The sequence below is a fragment of the Mastacembelus armatus genome, chromosome 20, assembly GCF_900324485.2.
Source record: "Mastacembelus armatus chromosome 20, fMasArm1.2, whole genome shotgun sequence".
In the NCBI taxonomy this organism is placed as follows: domain Eukaryota; kingdom Metazoa; phylum Chordata; class Actinopteri; order Synbranchiformes; family Mastacembelidae; genus Mastacembelus; species Mastacembelus armatus.
In genome coordinates this window covers 3,231,758-3,249,265 of record NC_046652.1, presented here as the reverse complement: position 1 = coordinate 3,249,265, position 17,508 = coordinate 3,231,758, and the positions used below count along the sequence as shown (strand labels likewise).

The window sequence follows — 17,508 nt, the reverse complement described above, 5'->3', positions numbered from 1 at the left end:
TTTAGGGAATCACTGAAACACACAGTATTTTTACACTAGTGTAGCTCTTACCTAACACTGAACACTAACTTCCTGAGTGAGCAGCATGTTTTTGTTTATTTTACCAATATAAAAAACCCTGAATATGGAGCTTGAAACTGCTTGTTCTGGGCTAATAAAAACACAAGAAGCTCTGCAGGTTCAGGGTATTTGCTCATTGAACACATATATACATGCCTAGATCACTATGTAGGCATGTATATATGTAGGACCACATATATGTGGCACCTGACTGTGACTGAGGCTGAGCTGAGGTCAGTGCTGCAGCTAGAGAGCAGGAATGGTCATTTTGTCGACCCTACTTGTGATACATCCAGTTGTTGTGCTATGCCAGGAAATGTCCCTTCCACTGCCACGTAATGTTTCGACACACAGCATCTAAAACTAGTCAAGTACTTTTATCTGTTGTGGTCCCCAGTCATCACTGCCTCACACATTCTGAGCTTAGGTCTAAATGTCTTGTTGAAAAGCAGCTGAATGGTTAGTCACCCCAAGCAGCCACCTCCTCCACTGGCACTGCAGGACAAAATGTAAGTGTGACTTCACTGTGTTTACTAAACACTGCTGGGAGAGCAGGGTCACAGCCTGGTTAGGGCAGCCAAAATTTCTACTTGCGTAATTGCCAATGAATATTAGAAGGCAGGTGGTAAAATGCCTTTGCTGCACAGATCTATTACCGAACTACTCAGATTTAAAACCAGCAATAGCTGAGATGTTTTTTGTTCTGTTAGCCATAAGGAGAAATAAGCTGTGGGCACGTCACAGTTCGGTTAACTTTTGGCAAATAATGTATGTTCACTGCTGCTGAAGGATGCTTCAGGTCTCCACTTTTTGTGAATGCAATGCATAGTTAAAAGATGGTGCAGAGAGTAAATGAACTCTTTATGTGACTGTAAGACCCCAGAGCTGAGAGCGACTGCAGAGTTGTGACAGTTATTTGTCAGCTTATTGCTACAAGAACGGCCTTTCATTTAATCTGTTAATTTAAACGATTATAGCTGCCTTAAAGATCAGAAGAAACGTCTCCAACCTGCTGCTTAATCACATCTCCAAACCTTTACATCTGTAATCCCTCCACAGTGCTGCCATAAAGCTGCTTTTCCTGAGAGGATTTATTGTGGCCTTGTAAGGAACACATTCTTCAAAAGCTGCATCTTCTTCACCTGAGCTATTAGCAGTTACATTACATAGTCATAGCTCTGGTGTCTATGCCGAACTTGAAGTGGCTTGTTAGGTTGTTATGCATTATGTCAGCAAATGTGTTGCTTAAAAGACATAGCACTTTTAAGTCCTAAATGATCAAATCTTTCTTCCCAGTGTTAACCACTTCAGAACACATCCTTTATTTACAACAAAAACACACTTAACTCCCTGTCACACAGATAGTCCACACAGACTCCCAGCACTGCAAACACCACCGTCCGTCCGTCACCCCCTGACAGTCTAATAAACTTAACATCTGAATGACAGATAACACACATTGACACTGACTGCATATATCAGCCAGGACAGAGCACAAGTATGCATAACACACACGCTCACACTTTCCATAGACTATCATCACAGGAGGCAGAGCTCTGAATCATCAGGAGGAGGAGACCAGCTAGTATCTGCAACTAAAGTAGCAAATAAAGCGCCGTGCAGACAAAAGACCACGAAACATCAGTGGAAGGGAGACATCACATCGTTTTCTGTGATAGCGGACAGAAAGTCAAGCTGGCGGCAGACGAGACAAAAAGGCTCCCAGAGGAGGGAGAGGCCAATGTGGAGCAGGCCAGCAGAGGACCAGAGAGCCCAGCGGGCGGAGACTCCCATGGCAGAGTAGTGCGTGTTGAATTAGAGCGGGACATCCCCATGTTGGTGACAGTGCCCATCAAGGTGCAGCCTGACCCTACACACCAACCCTTCCCCTTCCTGGACACCACACTGGCCGACCTGGGCATTCAAGAGTGAGGCTGCTCTCATTGTGAGTAGTGGTAAACAACAATTCTGGCAGATTTACACATGTGAATTTTGTGTGTGTGTGTGTGTGTTCAGGTCAGAGGTGAAGGAGAGGGTGGTATGGGTTGACACCAAGAAGACACAGGTGAAAAGCAAAACAGGAAAGCTGAAGGAAAAAGAGACCACCATCCTGGAGGTACAGCAAGAAACAAAAACTTCTAAAACCATTTTCCATCCTTATAGATGTGGATAGAAAACTGGTCAATATCAGGTTTAACCTTTCTCTTGTAGGTGCGAGTAAAAGCCCAGAAGCCTGGAGATAAGCAGCTCCAGGAGGTCTTGTACAGCACTGAGGCCCACACTGACCGCTCCTTCTGCCGCACTGGAATGACTATCACGCCGTGGAAACACACATGTGCAGGTATGGGATTATTTTACATATGAAGCTTTAGAAGTGATGTGTGTTGCTGTTAGTCCTAGTTTGTAGAGCTTCTTCATTCTTCTTCTACTTTATGTTTCATGAGGTCCATCAGCTGTAGGCTCAGTGTTCTAAGCATTTAATGAAGTAAATACTTGTGTATTCATGCAAACTGGTCCCAAAAGTAAGTCAAGCAGTGAAGATCGAGTGAGCTGCCAGCCTGATGTGGATCACAGTGCTGTGCCAGAGCCTCAACATTACATCAGTGTCCAAATATAACCTAGCAGCAATTTGAGAAAATCTGGTTGGTATGCTGCAACACAGGCAATTTATTTGTGAACTAGAGCCCTGTGTATTAATAAGGCTGGTTTTGTGTAGTAAAGGCAGCTACAAATGATCCTGAACACATAAACCATAGAACTTAACATGCTGATAATAACCAAAGATACAGGTGTCACCAAGTTACCTGCACAGCTACAACAAATGTGTGATTGTGAGAACACACTGATAAATGTGCATTTTAAAAGACCTCTGTCTTTGTCAGGGGACAACGGACTGGAACCAGTGGAGATGCGGAGGGCCTTGGACATGAAAAACCAGCAGCCTGACTTTACTGAGGCTCAGAGGCCACAGGAAATCTGAGGAACAATAAGGACTCACTGTCATTCAAAAGAGTGCAATTTAATGTGAATGAACAAGTTAACCATTTGTATACTCTTTAGAAAGGCTGACAGAAATGTAAAGTTACTCCATCTTGATATCTGTTTGGAGTATGCAAAGAGTTGTCAGTATCTCTTTCTACAGTGAGGTGAGGTGAAAGGCTTAGTATTAACTGCATGGCAAATCTTCCCACGTTTTAGCATAAAGTCCTGTTGCGTTCAATCATGGGTTGAGGTGCTGAGCTTTAACAATGTTCTGCACAGAACAGTGGCAGAAGAGGGTGAGCTTTTTTTTTTTTTTTTTTTTTTAAGCAACAATGGAAAGACAAAACAATCCATCGCAAAACATAAGATGGTAAACCGAACTCTTAAAATAATAAAACTTCAACACAGCATGCACTTAAGTAAATAAGTTAAAAGTTAATACACGGAAAATGCTGAATGCAATAACGACTGTAGTAGAATGGCTGAAGTGCTGTATTGAGAGGAAATCAAAAATAATTCTTCCCACTTTCCACCTGCAGTATAAAAATTCATTGTTTTGGTTGGCTTTCACACAAGAGTGGAAGGATGTGTGTGGGCTACGAGGCAGAGATGGCTGCACTGAGCTTGGCCTGCTCCTCTCCAGGGAGTGAGGTCACAGCTCTTTGGAAGTCTGCTGGGTGCTGCTGGGCAATGTCCTTCATAAGTACGGTCAAAGTGTTCTGGCTTTCTGTGGAGGAAAGAATAAAGAATTTAGGGATGACAGTGAAACACTGATCGCTAAAGTAGAACAATATAAGATGGACAATGCTGTACAAAAGCTAACTGGGAATGAGCCATGTGACAGGGTTTTAAACTGAATGAGCAGGAAAGTGCATATATAATTCAGTACGTTTATCCATAACTTTTGATTGGCATATACTTTGAATAATATCGAGTCTCATGCATCCAGTGGTGGTGATATGGGTGCTGCTTCATTTTATTAACAAACCATTACAAAATAGAGTGTTTCCAAAGACATTTGCTCTATGTCCACCACGCTAATTTTTTCAGTGTCATTCACCTTTATCAACATTCTGGCTGCCCAGGACATGACTGGAAGCAGCAACTATGTGCTTCATTTGGTTCACAATCTGCAAAGGAAAACGAGATTAAAGAACAATATATGCATGAGAAGTTTCGTACTGGTGTGCAAGTTCATGAATCACACATCACACAAGGTCTTAGGTATAACAAATGTTAGCACTGTGATCCAGGCAGATGATGTTGGATTGCCCTGGATCAAATGTCTGCATACTCTTAGCATTTTTAAACTGCTGAGTTTCCCTGATTGTTTAGGATAGCATAATGAACAGTATGCTCTTACATTACATACTGTGGTACCACATAAAGGTGGTAGATTGCAGGAATATACTGTATAAAATTGAACACTACCAAATAATTAAATATTAGTCTAATAATAAGACAGCATGAAATACTGTACATTACAATGGTACATCCTATCCAGTATCAATATAACCATTATTCTTCAGTGTCATTTTGGTATTTCTAAGGAGGTCTGAGCTTTTCACCAATTTATAGTGAAATATATCAAACCTGTTACCCATGAACAGAAGCAGGAAAATAATATCTCTGAGTCACAAAAAACTGTAAAAGCAATTTCTGGAAGCACAGGAAATGGTTTCAGATATTTCTAGAGTTCTGTAGATATACACAGAAAATTGTTTTTGGAGTCATTTCTGTCAAGTCTCTCTACAAAAACAGAAACTTGTCACATCCTCCCTCTACACTGGGAATGTTATTAGTAGGTGACAGTGTATACTGTACCAAAGCTGGATTATGTTTGTAGAGCATGGCCAGGCAACTGGACACTGTCTTGTTCTCCTCCAAGTCTTGTTTGAGTGGAAGATGGGCCACCAGAGCAGGCACAACCTATTAGAGTACACCATGTGACCTGATTAAGCAGCTTGTACAAAATTCTGTTATCGGGCTTGTAGTAAGGTTCCTGCTTGTGAAAATGTATCGTCAGCAGTACAAATGACTTGTGAATAAAAGATACCCATGTTTATAAGAGAGGTGCAAACTGCAAACATACCTGCTCTAGAGGGACAGCGCCCACATTGCTCATGATCATCCTGCAGAGGGCAGCACACAGGTTGTCAATGACCCTGAGGTCTGACTCTTTGGCCAGCAGGTTGGAAAACACAGACAGCATCATAGGATAATCTCTGGAACACAATTCACTAAGGAACAGATGTGGTATTTATTTTTCAAATAATGCATTAATGCAAAATACTAATACACACTCAGAGAAAGAAAGAAGTAAGAAGGATACGATACAACTATGGAACCAGCAACTTCAGCCAGACATCCCAGTCCAAACACACTGTTGTTGCGAACCTCAGGATCACTGTCCTTCACTCCAGCTACCAGCACAGGAAGCAAACGGTTTGACAGTCGGCCTGCCACTCTCTGGCCCCCAGACACGCTCCCAAGTGCCTGCAGGATTTCTCCGATAGTACCCACAGAAAAGGACCGGTCTGCCACCGTGCATGAGAATTTCTTTTAAGATAAATAAGGAACAGATATCAACCTACTATAACATTATACCCTAGGTGAACCTCAAATCTGGTATATCACACTATTATAAATTTGACTGACCTCATTGGACAAACCACAAATGCCATTATTTTATTTACTTTTTCAATGTGTTATATTATTAAGAACTATTATTAATAACTGTAGATATACAGAATCAGAACACATAGATCAAGGCAGTGGCAGTTTTTTCCCTGACACTTAAAATGTACCAGAGATTACAAGGGATAACACACTGGAAAAATAGAAGAAAACAATTCGGATGTGGAGTCATATTAAGTCCTGTGATCTATTGTCTTTTTTATTTTCAGAGTCAGATTTGGGAGGATGGAACAGAAAAGAGTGGATATCTACACATTAGATATTACATTTGCTTAGATACTGTAAACAAATATGTCACTATCTTGAACACAGTATGTTTTTGAGTGTATTTCTCCCAAGTTTGCAACTGAAAGTAGTAAGAACCTAATTTAGTGTCATGGATTTGTGGCTCCATGACTCAGGATTCTCCTTGACTGTGTTAATTGTAGTAGGAAAGGCCAGTAATGTTAGGATGTGGTGTTTTATGAATATTCTGCCTACTCTGTTCATCTTTGATTGCTAGAGTGAAACCTACTGTCAGACTACAGTATCTGCACAGATTGACGCTATAATGTGATTCAGATATCATGGGAAAAATACGTATGTATGTCAGTGAACAGCTAAAGCACAAATTATTGCATGTGGATAAACTGTTCACTGACTGAACAGTCAGCAGCTGCACTGTATAGTTATACTATAAGCCTGGGAAATGTTGAAAAAAATGTATTGGTATAAGCAGCCTTCTCTTAAAGCTCTGCTCTATGGCAGACTTACAGCTTTGCTCATGATGAGAGGCAGCAGGTCATTGAGGAAGGGGGCAAAAATGTCTGCAGGAACAGAAGAGGCCAAGAGGGGGATTCCCTCTCCAGCAAATTCCTGGAGCATTGCATCATACTCTGCCTGAAACAAACAGCAAATCAACAGAACCAACTAATAATTGGACAGGGTATGTGGCTATGGAGATATGATGTTCCATCCATTTATTTACATAGAAATAAAACAACGTTACACTGACATTAAGAGCAATTCATTTGTATCATTAAAATGATACAAAATTGTGTACAGATGTCAAATTTCATTACTGCAACTGATATGTAATAAAAGGACAGCCAACCTGTTGTTCTTCATCATCGCTTTCATAACCACCTCCATCCTGACAAGCAGTCTGAAAAGAGAAGAGAAAAAGGGGGTTGATATTTTAACATTGCATTATATGAATGGTATTTCCATCTAACAAATATCATTAATGTAAACTTGTTTTAGAGACCTTAAGAAATTATTATTCTTCCTTTGCTCACCTTTTTCTTGAGAACATCAGAGATGACATGGCTGATCTCCTTTAGGCGTGAAGGATTTCTAAAAACCTCCTCCTTGCAGGACTTGATGACACTGTTCATGGTTTCTAGGATGCCCATCACAACTTGCCGTTCATTTTCTGTCCGAACTGCTTCCACAAAACAAGGAATCACCACATCTAGCAACTTCTGTAGGGCTGGGGTAAGGACAAAAAAAAACAAACAAAAAAAAAACAAAACAGCTGAGCTAGCCACACTGGGTTAACAACAGTATAATGTTTAAGACAGGAAATGGGAAAGTTCACCCTGTAGCTGAGCTTTAATTGTTAGTTTTGCATTACACATAAAGTCTTGCCCCAATTTACTGAGACAGGTAGAAACCAGCTGATTTGATAACTAGAATAAACCAGAATTTTATTTTTGTGCTCTCTAGCTGATGTGCTTCAAGTACATATACCCCCCCCCCCCATTTTTCAGAAAAGTTACTGCTCGACTTACCCTAGGAATATGTTAATTTTAAGTGTTGAAAGCAACATTGCCACATTTTGTCTTTCCTAAAAACAATAGTGTAGTAATTCTGGGACAAGAGACTCTACCTTGGTGGTTGACCTCAGTGGGATTCTCAGTCCACACTTTGTGCTGAGCTCGACAAAACTGGCCCATAGCACCAAAAGCTGACCTGCGGACGTCCTCATGCGCAAACTGTGGACAAAGGATTCAAAAAGCGTAAAGCTACAGCAGAATAGGTAGTGTTAGATAAAACAAACATGAACATGGACCCAGATTAATGGGGCCACAAGTGGCAAAGCAGTCCAAAGACTGGTAGGCACTCATTCAAGTTGTCACTATAACAAATACCTTTTGCCTCTGAAGTCTTTTTGAATGAGAACTAAAATCCCTACTGGAGAGCAAATCTATAATCGACCCTCGCTTCCTGGCAAGACAAACCACATTTGTTTACTTGAAAAGGTAGGACCAATAATCATGACAGAGTAATTAATACAGATTAATTATATATTAAGCATGCTATCCTTGGTTATTGCCTTGGGAACATCTATCTTCTGCAACTGACCCATCCTACTTAAAAGCAGTGGTTCTACCCATACAGAGGTCAAGGGCTAACTGAGGTCAGTGCCTTTGTAAATATAGGTTTTGATGTCATGATCATGTTTTTGGGGGTGGGAGGAAACACATAAAGGCAAGGAGAACAGAAAGGCCTCATGCTACTGTAATGCCATTTAAACCAAAGGCCTTCTTTCTCTGAGGTGAGAATGCTGACCACTAAAACAGAATGCCACACTACATTACAAAACAAGACCATTAAGTTAAGATACACATATGAATTTTTTATACCACGTCCCCTACAGTTTGACTAATACCAATATAAACATTTTTTTAATTTTTTTTTTTGGGGGGGGGGGGGGGCAAGAATTTATGGGGTCTTTGACTGCTGATGGCAATAAGTGACAATGTAACACTAGATGTCTTGCTAAACTGAGAAAATAGTTTACATAGTTTACAGTAACCATTCAGGGTTAGGGTTAGGGTAAGGATTCTGTTCTGCACCTGTCATTAGAAAGCTGTGTACGCACAGTTGCATTTATAAACAGACACAAACCTAACCAGAAACACTATATGTACAAATCTAGACAACAAAGGGCACATTGCACAAAGCAGGATTATCAGACCAACCAGCCAGTGACTTACATCTCTCATCTCATAAACCTGCTTGAAGCACGATTCCAGAAAGGGTTGGAAGGCAGTACTGTCACAGGAAATCACAGATATGCATGTAAAAATTACAAACACATACTGGCAAAAAAATGAAACATAAAATCTGTTAAGAACAAATTTGACAAAAACTTGTAAAAACAACAACACAGCCCTGCTGCCCCCAGTAAGGTTAACATTAAATCAGAAGAGCAATACAAAAACTGCTAAAACCAGATCTTCTGTAAATATTGGTTACCCTGAGTTGAAGGCAATCTCTCCAAGTGCATCACAGGCATCCTCCTTTTCAGCAATGTAGGCATTTTCAACACTGAACCTGAGGAAGGAATATGTGTATAGGAATTAGGGCTGCAACAAACAACTATTTTAATAATCGGTTGATTATGTTTTTACAAAAGAATATAGTTTTCAATGTCTTATTGTCAAAATAGGAACATTTAATGAGAATTTGTTTAGTAGACTGAGGGTGAAGGAATCCAACAGAGTCAAACTCATCCACAAAGCTAGCCATGTTGTGGGAGAGGAGCTGGACTCTCTGACAGCATTGTCAGAGAGGAGAATGTGATCCAAGATAACATCAATATTGGACAACTCTTCACACCCTCTCTGATGTGCTGAATCTTCACATCAAGCACAACTTTCACTCTCGCCACAGTGCCAATAAAGTCATAGCATGTCTCAATCACACAGATAGTAACTATAGCAACTACACAGCTGTGGTCCACTGCGTGCCGCTGCAAACAGCTGCATCCCCAGACCTGGCTAATTGATAAACACATTTGTTGCCAACTGTGTATGTGTCATTTACCCAGCTATATCATGGACATCTGCCTCAGTCTCATCTTCCAGAACATCATCTATATCTTTATCTTCTTCGTCATCATCGTCATCTAGCAGGACAAATGTCTTGTCATCTTCAAAGTGTGCCTGAACCAAAGACAGAAGCACAAGGTAAGTTGAGCAGCATATTTTATTTAAAATCATGGATCATCCCTAATGCATCTTTAAGAAGGCTGCTTGTAGATTTTATACCATGATGCCTTCATTGGACTTCAGGGCCAGAAGCATGACTGTTGTAATGGCAGTGAGGTGAGGAGTCAGGCAATCAGGGCTGACTGTAGATACAGCAGAATATAGACTATACCTGACAGAGGGTAAGACAAAGATGAAGACAATGTTATAGAAAAATAAAGATATCTGAAATGGATTTCTGCTATTCTAACTACAACAAAACAGAAAAATAGCCATAGCAAGGTAAATGCATGAAGGAGAGATACAAGCAAATATGTATGAAATTGTTTTGTATACTTTGTATAGAAATGTATATGTGTGTTTTGTTGAGTGAAGACAAAAATGACCATTACGTACGTGCAGCGTCTCAGGTCAGGGTCATCACAGGTTTCAATGAGGTTGAGACCCAACTGAACACATTCTGCAGCAAGAGGGCTAAAAACATCTTCGCCAATAGTACGGGCCAGCACAGAAAGAGTATCTGACAACAGCAAAACTTTATCAACATCTATTCATTCATGAGTTGGTGTGTTTGAGTCATAAATAGTTTACATTACTTAGTTTACATGAATAAGATGAGATACCACAAGAGATTAAGCATGTGAGTGTCACATTTTCTGTTGTAAAGACAGGTAAATGACACTGCGAACAACCATCAACAATATTGATTGCAGGTAAGCATTTAGATCTGTTAGTAAGTTGACTCAGTGTTGGTTTTAAAGATAATAACATTCAACTAAGCAATTAAAGAATTACTGCCCAGCCTTTCTTCATGTCAGGAAGTAGGTCCAAAACAAAAGAAGACAGAGTCTCTTCAAGGCATTTAAAATAGCTGCCAGTTTGATTTGTTCAATTTGTTTTATAAGTACAAATTTTCTTTACCAGTGTCTAACTGTAGTGGTTTGCTCACACTTTCAGAGGTGACAGTTTCTATTTCTGTATTGATTCAATATCTTCAGTGAACTATGCCATACATGTACAAAAAAATACACACTCAAAAATCTTGCATAAATCTAGTATTAGCTAAATCATCTGTGCATCCTTTCCATACACAGCAGCTTATACCTGCTGAGCAGTAGTGGAACTAAAAACACACCTGGATTACTCTTAGTTTACTTGGGAATTTGCATATAATGCAACTTTAAATTTCAATTTTCCTACATTCCAGAGGCAATGACTTCACTTTTCAGTTCATTAAATCTGTGACAGTTATAGTGACTAGTAACTTTTCACCTTACAAAAATCATCCTCTACTTGTCTAGTGACAACTTCAAACATACAATACGTTGTAGAATATGATTATTTGTAAGTTATCAAAAATTTATGAAGAACTTAATATTGCTCCAACCTTAAACAACTACAGCAGTAAAGCTTAATATGTACATTAATGGAACACTAATATTAATGTAAAAACATAACATATATTATTACCAGTCAAAATGTAGTGTAATTACCACAACATTTTTCTTTAGGTCCAAATTTGTGGGGGGTATACTTACCCAAGGACTGAGTTTGCACAGACCTCATTTCGTCTGTGGTGGTTGTTAGGAAGTCCTTCAGGCTTTCAATAACTTGAGTGAAGTAGGGAACCAGCAGCGTCTTGGCAGCATTGGCTGATAAGACAATGATTCCCAATAGGCTTGGATGACTTCAGTTTATTTTCAAGTCCTAACAAACATTGTTAGCTAACTTTATCATAGTGGATTAAATGTCCAGAGTTTGTCATTAAACCAAAAGCCCTACCAAATAATCAAATAATAAGACTCCTCTCTGCTCAAAAATGTAACAGCATATTCTTTGGCTAAAAAAAGAAACTGCAGAGCACCGTGTTAACCTATACTTTACTCAAATGTTTACTATTGCAGAACTGTGGCAATCTTCTGGTGCTTTCCAGTAATTTAACTTTAAATAAAGTGAGACACAAACTTAATTTAACAGTTTTCTTACACAGTAAAGTAGAAAAATTACACAATTATTTTCTTCTGCAGGTTTTTGGTCAAATCTTTGACAGTCTCCTACCTATGGCACCTATGGCAGACACAGCAAGCTCTTTTATCTTGAGGTTTTCAGTGCTGTTGAGGGCAGACAACATTGTGTCCATCAGGGTGGGCAGGTAAGGCTCAATATCTGATCCTGTTTAGAGGAAAATTAAGAAGCATGTACTTCTGCAGCTTATAACACAGTTTAAATTTCTGCTGGTTCAACTAAAAGTATGTTATGTTATTTCTTTTTGCTTACCTATGTTCTCTATAAAGTTTTCTAGGGCATAAACGGCTTTGGTGACATGACCGACCTTGGCCTGATTCAAGGACGAAAGGTATCCTAATAGCAAAGGCATCAACTCTGAACAGTACTTACTCACATCAGGCTGAAGAGCAGAGGTGGAAAACAAAGCAAACACAAAAAGGAAATTCAAAGTTTTTAAACCGTAATTATAATAATTATTTTATTCTGTAAAACTACAATTTTAGGGACATGTCCATTCAGATAAATGTAAGTATAGAGAATATGATGTATACATCTATTCTAGACATTTGTATGACATATATTCTGACTCACCTGTAAATGTTGAGAGAACTGACCCAGAGCAAAGAGGGCAGCACTACGCACCACTTGATTACTGTCAGAAAGACTCTGGCACACCGTCTGCAGCACTGATGACAGCATGCTAAAACAGATGCAGACAAACAGAAATACACTAAAAATCTGGTGACGGTTATTTGTTAGTCAACATACCACAAAAATCAGGCTCTTGCCCTGTATATAATATACGGGTTCTCAAAGATAGATAAATTGATGAAAGAATCTCAAACTTCTTTCATATATAGGAGATGTACTTGGTGCGCATGTGGTCAGCACATCCTTCAGCGAGCACAGCAAGAGACATAAGACCCCCCTTCCTCTGATACGGGTTTTCACTGGCAAGGCAGGCCTGAATGAAGGGCATCTAATACACAAGAACATGTAATACAATGTCATAAAAAGTGTCAGTCAGGGTTCAAATTCAAATTTATTTAAAGTTTATTTCAACACACATTTCACAACAATAAAAAAATCCAAGATATACATACATATATATGGGCTTTAAGCTTCTTTTTAAATGTAAGGAGAAGGTTTAATATGGTGAAGAAGTGAGTTTCAGAGAAATGAGGTGCGGTAGTGGATATTAAATTATCAAAAAGTACTCCCACATTTTTAACAGTCTAAGTAATTGTTAGGTTTGAGAAGTTCAGCAAGAAATGGGATGTTCAGCATGCAAATGAAAGGGGCTAACTAAAAGAAACTCAAATGTGGAAACGAGAAATTTTGAAACATTCACAGATGGATCAAAGTAAGGCAGGACTGAAGTGCATCTTTATTGAAGTGTAAGAGAAATATAGTTGGAAGATGCGCAAAGACGTAGTTCATACTTTATGAATTTAAAACTGGATTATTTACATTTACATTATATAATATATTAGAAGTTACATTTTAATGATGAACGAGTACTTGGTTATATGAAAGGAACTGCCTGAGGATTAACTCTACCAGTTGGACTAAGGTGGCAATGCAGTTTTAAAGATTTATCAAAACCAATACAGAAACTGAAAAAGAAAGTTCTCCATAGCATTTCATATTGTTTTCATCCACATTTAGACAACTTACCAGCTGTTGAAACAGTTTCTCAGGGGGCATGTGAAGAGCCATAGTGTCAATAACCTGAAAATCCGCACCCACCCCCCCCAAAAAAGTTGATCATCTGTAAGTATAATCTTTTCATTTCCAGAGTGAACCTACTTAACTTGTTATATTGTATATTTTGTGTATGTCAACACACACAAAAAAGGAAACATATAGCATATGAACACAGTTAACTACACGCTACCTGAGCAGCACAGTGTTTGGGATTGTCATCATCTGTGCCATCTCCACTGTCATCCTCTTCATCCTCTGGGTCCTGCTCACCAGGTGAAGGAGCTGCAGTAAGTATAGGGAAAATGGCCTGCAGGATGGGATTCACTAACTTCTGCTTCAGCACCACCTGCGAAGAAGAAAAGGATTTCCTTTTACAGTCCACATAATGTTACTAATTAGGGTACTTTATTGTTGGTTAACCTATTTGACACTGTGAGGAATGAGGTAATTATACATTTTCTTTTTGTTTTGTTTGCATGCAATCAAAAAATGACTTTACATCAAATTTCAGAGAGCTAAAGAATTTTATTCAATTTTCCCAAAACAGGAAACTCAACTGAAAATTTACAAGTTGTTAATGTTTAATACAGCTATAATTTTTTACAAAACCTTGTATTTGTTATCAGTACTTCAAATACTGTTATACTGTTATCAGTTACTTCAGGACTGAGATGCAATTGCAATTGTCTTTTTTCAAGAATTCTAAAGGACTGATAAGCACCATAACTTTAAATACTGTAGATAGTTGCAGTTTTAGATAGTAGTTAGTCATTACAAATTAAAGAGATTAAACAGATTTAAGAAATGTTCTATTTGTAGCTAATGGGTAACTTTACCTTGCTCTTCAATTTGATGAGGAAGGCTATGCAGGAGAGAGCTTTTACTCGCAGAGAGTCACTTAGAGTGGTGTCACTGCCCACCTAAAACAAACATTGATATTGAGCACATATTGTTAAAACACTATGTTACACTGTGTATTATGATGAAACATTGTTTGTTACTTCAGAAATTTTAATGAAGTGCAGAATAAATGAAAGGCGAGCTTCAAAACAGGCTTAAGGCACCCACCTCAATGCAGAAGCGTACAATGTCAGCAACATGAGGGACAATGATTGACACCTCACTTTCCATGAGCTCATTCAACACTTCCATGGCCTCACTGGCCTTGTCCTGTGCAGACACAGACAAACCCAGTAATTTAAAAGGTATTATTGATTCTTACAATTAAATACACCTGGCCACCAGAAGCAACAGAAATAATTGCAAAACTATCTTGTAACATAGAGCATAAGGCAAAGTAAGTGAACCCTTTGGGATTACCTGCATTTATGTCTAACTAAGTTACAATTTTGGCTCTATATTTTAAGTAACACACAAATCACTGTACAGTTCTTTTCCATACTGCATACATCATTCATATATTCACACTGTAGGCTGAAAATATTATGTAAACCCCTAAATTAATGACATCATAAGAATATCAGCCCAACATGTCTCAACACAAAATCCTACGTTTTTATGCTGTGGCAGTTTGATCTGCAAAAAGCACTTTTTGAGGTTACCACTGCCAGATTTGACCAGTTATCTCTTTTAAGGGTTGTCTTACTTTTTCCACCAGCATTGTAAACATTTCACAGGTCTTCAATAAAGACAAAAAAGACAAAGGTATGTTAATTTAAGTACATATCTATATTTGTTGTTAAAAAGAAGATCAAATCACATTTTATGATGATTAAATGAAGAAAACCAGGTAATCCCAAGGGTTCTACTTTTTCTTACCACTTTACCTGATCTGCCATGATGAGGTATTTCAGAGAAACAATCAGAGTTGGGATGATTGAACGCATATGGTTCTGCAGGACAACACAAATGTCACTTCAGTCAATGAATAAGAATGTTCTTGACACAATTACAATGTTTTGAATACAATTAAATATTAGATTACGGTCTGTTAAAGTTATGAAACAGTAATGTAATACCAAATACATAACTAAAAATTAAATGTCTATACTATATGCCTGCTGAAACTGATACCAAAAGGCAACCAGCAAAATAGCCTCACCATTTCTTTTGAGCCAATGTACGCAGTTATGGCTGTGAGGGTGAGGATACAGTAGTACAGGGCTGTTGGGTTGTTGTGGTCTTGCAGTACAGTACTAAGCAGCTGCAGTAGCTGGCCATAGTGAGGCTTGAAGGGCTCAGGGTTGGAATCAATAACCTTATTCAGCAGCAGAAGCCCAACCTGTTAGGACACGTGATTGTTGGTATTACAAGGTTGTTAGTGACTTGATACAATAGCCTGAATATATATTATCCATAATTTGGAAGCCCTGCCTATTTCATGGGCCCTGTACCTGTCTGTCATGTGGGTTACTGCTCTTTGTGGACTGATTGAGGAGCTGCAACAGAGCAGGCCAGCGGTCTGGTGTCTCATGTTTAACCAGTACTGCACACAGCTGAGAGATCGAATGCTGCACTGCGTGTCTGCGAAATGAAGATGCATAAACAAGAGCTCAGGCTCATTCACAAAAGTATGTGTAGTCATAAATAGTCACTTGATCTGTATCAATATAGTTCAGAACCGTGTCCGGGCCATTTAAAATAAAGTAAATTATTACTGCATAAATTTAGCAGCTTACTCTGTTTCCTGCATGAAAGCCTGCAACACCACTGCTTTAAGGCTGCAAGAATAGACAAATATCACAATAATAACTAATTTTCAATTACAACAACTGACTGTAGTGTCATATTATGGTGGACATTTAAATGTAATGAGCAAACCATTCTCTGTCATTAGGACTAATCTTCTTCCAGTGTTTCTTCACTCTCAACCTCAGCATCACTGCAGCTGACTGACGAATCTAAGAAGTAAAGTGAAATAATAAGTTGTAAGCACAGAAGAAACAAGAGTTCACTCACTCTCACAAATTCTGTAAATGATACTTTGCGTTAGATGCCATAGGATAAAAGTGTCTGATTACTCGTATACACAATACCTGAGGGTTTTGGGAGTTACTCATGACAGTACATAGGGCTGGAATAATAGCGGGGTCTTTGAAAGTCTCTTTCAGCTGGGCTGTGGCCTGAAGGGGGACAAGAGTGGTCTCAGTTAGGCTGCTTTCTATAAATACATTACTGTAAAAATCACATGGCATTAATTAATATTACAACATGCAAGCAAATGACTCACAAACCACACCTTTAGCTATTTGCCATTTTTAGATGTATTTCACGTCCCTTCACTGCTAGAAAGCGGTGGGACAGTGGTGCTAACTCTCATGACTAGCGGTTTGACAGTCAACGTTATGCTAACTAGTCGCACGTTAACTCCGCTAGCTTAGTCAACTCAATCCGACAACAATGACTTTAAAGTGAAATCTGTCAAAAACAAAGTTAACTAGCTGCTAACTTCCACGGGATATTAGTGGCGTTACCTGCTGAATAACAGCATTGTCAGGCTGCGTCAGCTGTAAAAGTATCTGCTCCAGCTCCTCTGTCATTTCGACGGCTCGTAGCTGTTCGGTTCAGTTAAACCGTTGTGACCGTTACCGTTAATATTTATGACAAATTAACCGCTTAGTGCTATCAGCACTGTGCTACACCTGTCAAAAAATGTTCACACCGCCTGGAAAAACCGCCAGCGACAGAGTCCGCCGGGTTAATTAAGTCTGAAACCGTAGAAAAATGTGAGAAATTATCGAGAGACGAAATGAACAGACTCCAGCTGGGTCCGGACGGTTGATGTTCCAATTGCCAGCACGCGGGACAGAACCGGCCACGAACTCCATGTGAGGCGAGTTAAAGGCAGCAGCAGCTGTCGGTGTTTTCAGCCCAATGGACTCTCACAGCGCCCCCTACAGGAGAGGAGGCCGCGCTGCAGCCGGACACTATGTTTTAATGCCAGGTGGCAACCCAGCATAGATTTGGCATACTTGTAGGTTGTTGAACTCTTCCAGTTGCGTTTGTAGAAGAACCTGTCTCCAGAAGAGAATCTAGTTGCTTTAATTGTCTAATATTTATTTGTTTTATTTGCTCTCTTTTCTCTCCTCCTATTTTAGTCACTTCACTATTATATTTT

At 39.2% G+C, this 17,508-nt stretch overlaps 1 protein-coding gene across 1 annotated transcript; it reads right to left on the bottom strand.

Moving 5' to 3' along the window:
• Positions 1 to 3,063: 3,063 nt before the first annotated feature.
• On the bottom strand, positions 3,064 to 17,250 carry ipo4 (importin 4). Its single transcript, XM_026292654.1, has 30 exons — positions 16,865 to 17,250; positions 16,427 to 16,513; positions 16,212 to 16,291; positions 16,070 to 16,111; positions 15,785 to 15,914; positions 15,493 to 15,672; positions 15,218 to 15,283; positions 14,499 to 14,600; positions 14,267 to 14,350; positions 13,621 to 13,776; positions 13,401 to 13,454; positions 12,593 to 12,702; positions 12,315 to 12,423; positions 11,994 to 12,123; positions 11,775 to 11,888; positions 11,255 to 11,368; positions 10,113 to 10,236; positions 9,777 to 9,888; positions 9,553 to 9,671; positions 8,983 to 9,060; positions 8,721 to 8,778; positions 7,610 to 7,715; positions 7,017 to 7,210; positions 6,833 to 6,883; positions 6,493 to 6,618; positions 5,375 to 5,601; positions 5,135 to 5,267; positions 4,867 to 4,971; positions 4,103 to 4,172; positions 3,064 to 3,769 (listed from the first exon to the last, which is right to left on the bottom strand). Exons 1-30 carry the CDS (start codon positions 16,928 to 16,930, stop codon positions 3,639 to 3,641), a joined length of 3,258 nt encoding a protein of 1,085 aa, XP_026148439.1. The 5' UTR covers positions 16,931 to 17,250; the 3' UTR covers positions 3,064 to 3,638.
• Between the last annotated feature and the right edge of the window lie 258 nt (positions 17,251 to 17,508).